Genomic DNA, 4,447 nt, shown 5'->3' on the forward strand with positions numbered 1-4,447 from the left:
ATTTAAACATGATTACTATAAGATTAATAAAAACATTTAATATGTTTACATATAATATATATATATATATATATATATGTATTTTTTTTTAAAAAAAATAAATATCAATGATATGTCAAACAAAAAATATATAATATTTCAAACTAATATAAACAAAAAAGCTTAACTTTTTAAAAAAACTCTAAGGTTTAAGTTACATTTAATAATAAATTATATAATTTTTATAGGCAAATAAACCGCGCGTAGCGCGGTAAAAATCTCTAGTCATTGATAAAGAAAGTAGAAGTAAGCTCTTTTTAAAAAGGAATAAATAGAAGCTAATGCAATTTTCTTACTACAAATTAATATCATGATTAATTAAAAATATTTGAATAAATACGTAAATAAAATTTACTTATAGTAGCAAAACAATTATAGTAAGACAGTTTATTATATGGTATACAATATTCTTGGATTGGATTTATAAACTAACATACATATTGATATGGTTAAAAATCAACTAATATATTCAGAAAGAATAGAGTAAAATATATAGATCCTGAAAAAAAAAGAAAAAGGGGAACTAAGTTTTTCCTTTATGTTAGCCGTGATTAACGGTATTGGGAGTCTTCTTTTCCTAGTCAAGAGGTGGGTGGATTCTCATTGCTAAGTGCCTTTGAAGTGTCTTTGTCTTTTACTCGTCACGGCGTTTCTGTTGTCTTTTCCACGCATATAACACCATTAATCCAAAACGCATCCTATATTTAAGGACTACCTATTTAATTTCTATTCAATGTCTCGTTCAAAAAAGAAAAGACAGTATCCAGTTAAAGCTAAGTTATGTAAGTACAAGGCCGAATGCAATTGTATATATATGTCTATGATCTGGGATTTACACATTTACACCCTTAGGACCAGTAATTAATACCGTTTGATAACTGTTGATGTACCCATCCCATCTAACATTCAGAACAAACCGGGTTTTTTTGGTATCTATAATATGTAGATTTTAATCCTATATAAATGTATTCATAAAACAAAATATTGGATGGGGTGTGCAAGTAATTATTAATGTTTCTTTTGCACTTCTGCAAGAGGGAATGGGCATCACCATGTCCCCCATTATAAATCATGAAAAGCAGTCACGTTTTGTCCCTTTAAAATTATGAATCCATTGTCCTTTAATCAACTTTTTTTTAAACAAAATAACCAAAAGTGATTAACATAAGAAAATAACATAAAGTAGCACCATATATTTTACTATCTTTTCTTCGAATATTATATGCAAACGCAAACATCAAAGTTCAAAATCCCATAAAAAGCAAACCCATTTCAACTAAAAGAAAAAAAACACAAAACCCCCCTTTCCCTTTTTCACTTGCAATGATAACAACGACTTAGTTTGACTAATCAACCAGAAGTAAAATAACTTAGTTGAAATAAAAAGAAAATACTTTTTAAGAGTGTAATGATCTTGAGAGGAAATCAAACATCAAATCTTCATCAAGGCTTGAACTGGTCTCCTTGCTCCTCAACAAACTCTTCAGGCTGTTTGTTCATCATGTTCTTCTCCCACTTGGAATTGTACTGATCCTTGAAGCTCTTCTCCTCCTCGTTGTTGTAGTTGTTGTACGACTGGTCGTAGTTATTCCCAGTCTCCTGAGAAGAATAGTAACCGGCAGGGCTTTTCTGATGAGGCTTCCGGTAGAAATGGCCGTGGTTTCTGTCGTTGTAAAGGTCATAGTAGTAGTTACCTTTCTCCATGAACCTTGTGTCACTCATGCCTTGTCTCTCCAAGTTGTGGCTGTAACCTTTGTACGGCGTTTCACGTTCTAGCTCCGTTCTGTAAGCGTTGGAGTTGTAGATACCTCTCTTGTCTTCATTGTTCTCAGAGAATGACTCTTCCTTAACGTTTTCATCGTACTTGTTGTTGTTGAACTCTTCCTTGACGTTTTCATCGTACTTGTTGTTGTTGAACTCTTCCTTGAAGTTTTCATCGTACTTGTTGTTGAACTCTTCGTTGTTGTAACGGTTGTTGTCGTAGCTCTCCGTCTTCTTCGGGTAGTTCTCCTCGTAGTTGTTGTAAGACTCTTCGGTCTCGCTCAGGCTTGGAGTTGAGAAAGTCTCACCGTTGAATTTTTCATCGTACTTGTTGTTGTTGTTGTTGAACTCTTCTTTGTTGTTGTTGTTGTAGGTGTTCTCGTGACCATACAAGCCATAGCCGTTTTCGGACTCGGGGACAAACGTGGGATCTTGTTCTTGTTCTTTCTTGTTGGGGAAAGATTCTTCTACTGTGGTTTTCTCGCTGGTCTCGAGAGGGAGAACATTGTTAGGGTTTTGGTCTTTGGGGGATTCTCGGTGGAATTTGCCAAAGAAGTAGCTCTCTCTTGCATTGATTTGAGTGGAGAGAAGAACAAGTGTTGTGAAGCAGACGAAGAGAGAGCTTCCAGTGGAGAAAGCCATGATGTGTAGTGTAGTGTGATAGGGAGAAGAGAAGAGACTGTGATAGTGTGGATTTATTGAGAGCTAGTGTGCTTATATAGAAAGAAGCGCTTTGAGTTTTTATTTTCTTTCTTCTTTTTTCTTTAGGAATTGTGGACTTTTTGTGTTTTTAATTAGGTGCAAATGGGGACTAAAATGGTTGATTGTGGGTCCAGTAGGATGAGATGATTTTCAAAGTGGTAGCTCAGCTTTTTTACCTATAAGATAAAATGTAATCAACCACTTAGTTTTTAACGTCGACCAATTTCGTTGAGATGAAAACATGGATCTTATTTTGGTAGTTTTGTTGAAGGCAGTTATGTATGGATTAGGAGTAGATACTAGATAGGGAGGCATATTATCAATGGACCTCTTGTCCTTTTTTTTCGTTTTCCTCCACCATGTCATCATGCCATTGTTTCTTAGTAGCTGAGGAGTTATAACCAAAACTCAACTCCTCATATTAGTTTTGGTTGGTATCAATATTCATTTTTATATTGTTAATCTAATTGCGGTAAGGTTACTAGTTTATTAGAACGTAATTTTGTTTAATTTTATCTCATCTTCTTCTTTGAATTTCATCTGTAATATGATTTGCTAGGAACCTCACACTTAAACTGGTGTTTGCATTAACATATAAAAGAGATGAGTCAATCATCTCCTTATCTATTGACTTAAAACACATTCTTCATAGTTTTCCCTTTATGCAAATAGTATTTCACCAGTATTTAAAAATCTCAGACATCAACAATAATTAAAATCAAAGCGTATAAGTCACTACCATTTATATGATGAATCTTAGACCATAAGAATATTATGATTCATCAAACTCAATTTTTCTATTTGTGTAAAAATATTACATATCATTTATAACAGCAAATTTACTGGCATAAGATGTAATATGAAAACTGTTAAAATTACTATCATATTTCAAATTCTTTGTGCACTAGCTAGGCCAGTCCACATGGTTATTCCTAACAACATTGTTTATTTTCTTAATTATAATCATAGAGGATAAAAGGACACGTCTTTGTCAGTATTTTGAGTAAACATTGAAAAGCTAGATAATTTTGTGTTGTTTATGAACATTTTACTCTCTAATTCAGCCTCCTTAAATAATCGACATAATAGTGTCATGTTGATCATTAGACAACCTAGAGATGCTCTCTTATGTAAAATTACTTTATAGTTATGTTTTTTAAAGGTGTCATCAACTTTCCCTATCTTCAAGCAAACCCAAAATTGTATATGATTAGAATTTCGGATGGTCAGACAAAACCACATTTATATATAAAGCTGATTTGAAATGCACCAGTAATTTTATCATCACGTAGTCATAATCATTCTTGCTTTCTAGAATAAGAAAACAAGAATAGTTAATGGTTTGGTCCGATTAACATTTTCACGATTACATTTACATCTGAAGTATATGAATTTGTTCTTGATAGGTGGTAAGAATAAGCCAATAATTCAATCTTTAAATGCAGAAATTGTAATTTTGAAAATTTTGACACCTAAAAAAAATTAATGTTCGATTTATCTGACATATTCTAAAGGTCTATGTTTCTTGACTGCCTTAAATATTTTTACCCAGTGACAAAAATATAATTAAAACCAACAAGTAAGTATAGGTCCTTACTTAGGACAAATAATGCATCAAAATAATGAACTTAGAGTTTCTAAAATTTGGGGTTTTCATCGAATACTGAATTATATTGCATAAATTTGAAAATTTTGTTTTTATATATCAAGCAAAACAAATCTTTGATTATTTTTTGGTGATTTTACTTTATCAAGAAAAGGAAGCAGTTGTCCAGAAAAGAAAAAAAGAAAAAGAAAAGGAAGCAACGCGGGATAATTTAGAGGCCGAGGAATAATGCGAGGATTGAGGGAGAGTGAGTGAGTGGGATTGGGGCATCCCACTGATCACTATGGAGACACCAATACACACATCATGTGACTCTAGGCCACTATACTCTCTAGTCTC

At 32.7% G+C, this 4,447-nt stretch overlaps 1 protein-coding gene across 1 annotated transcript; it reads right to left on the bottom strand.

Annotated features, from left to right (window-relative positions):
- Positions 1-1,212: 1,212 nt before the first annotated feature.
- On the bottom strand, positions 1,213-2,504 carry LOC106295926 (protein E6-like). Its single transcript, XM_013731940.1, has one exon. The coding sequence runs from the start codon at positions 2,440-2,442 to the stop codon at positions 1,483-1,485; it is 960 nt and encodes a 319-aa protein (XP_013587394.1). The 5' UTR covers positions 2,443-2,504; the 3' UTR covers positions 1,213-1,482.
- Between the last annotated feature and the right edge of the window lie 1,943 nt (positions 2,505-4,447).

This window comes from Brassica oleracea, chromosome C5 (assembly GCF_000695525.1).
Source record: "Brassica oleracea var. oleracea cultivar TO1000 chromosome C5, BOL, whole genome shotgun sequence".
Taxonomy (NCBI): Eukaryota; Viridiplantae; Streptophyta; class Magnoliopsida; order Brassicales; family Brassicaceae; genus Brassica; species Brassica oleracea.

Coding starts and splice junctions, on each gene's coding strand:
- LOC106295926 (XM_013731940.1), bottom strand. CDS start 2,442: ATGGCTTTCTCCACTGGAAGCTCTCTCTTCGTCTGCTTCACAACACTT.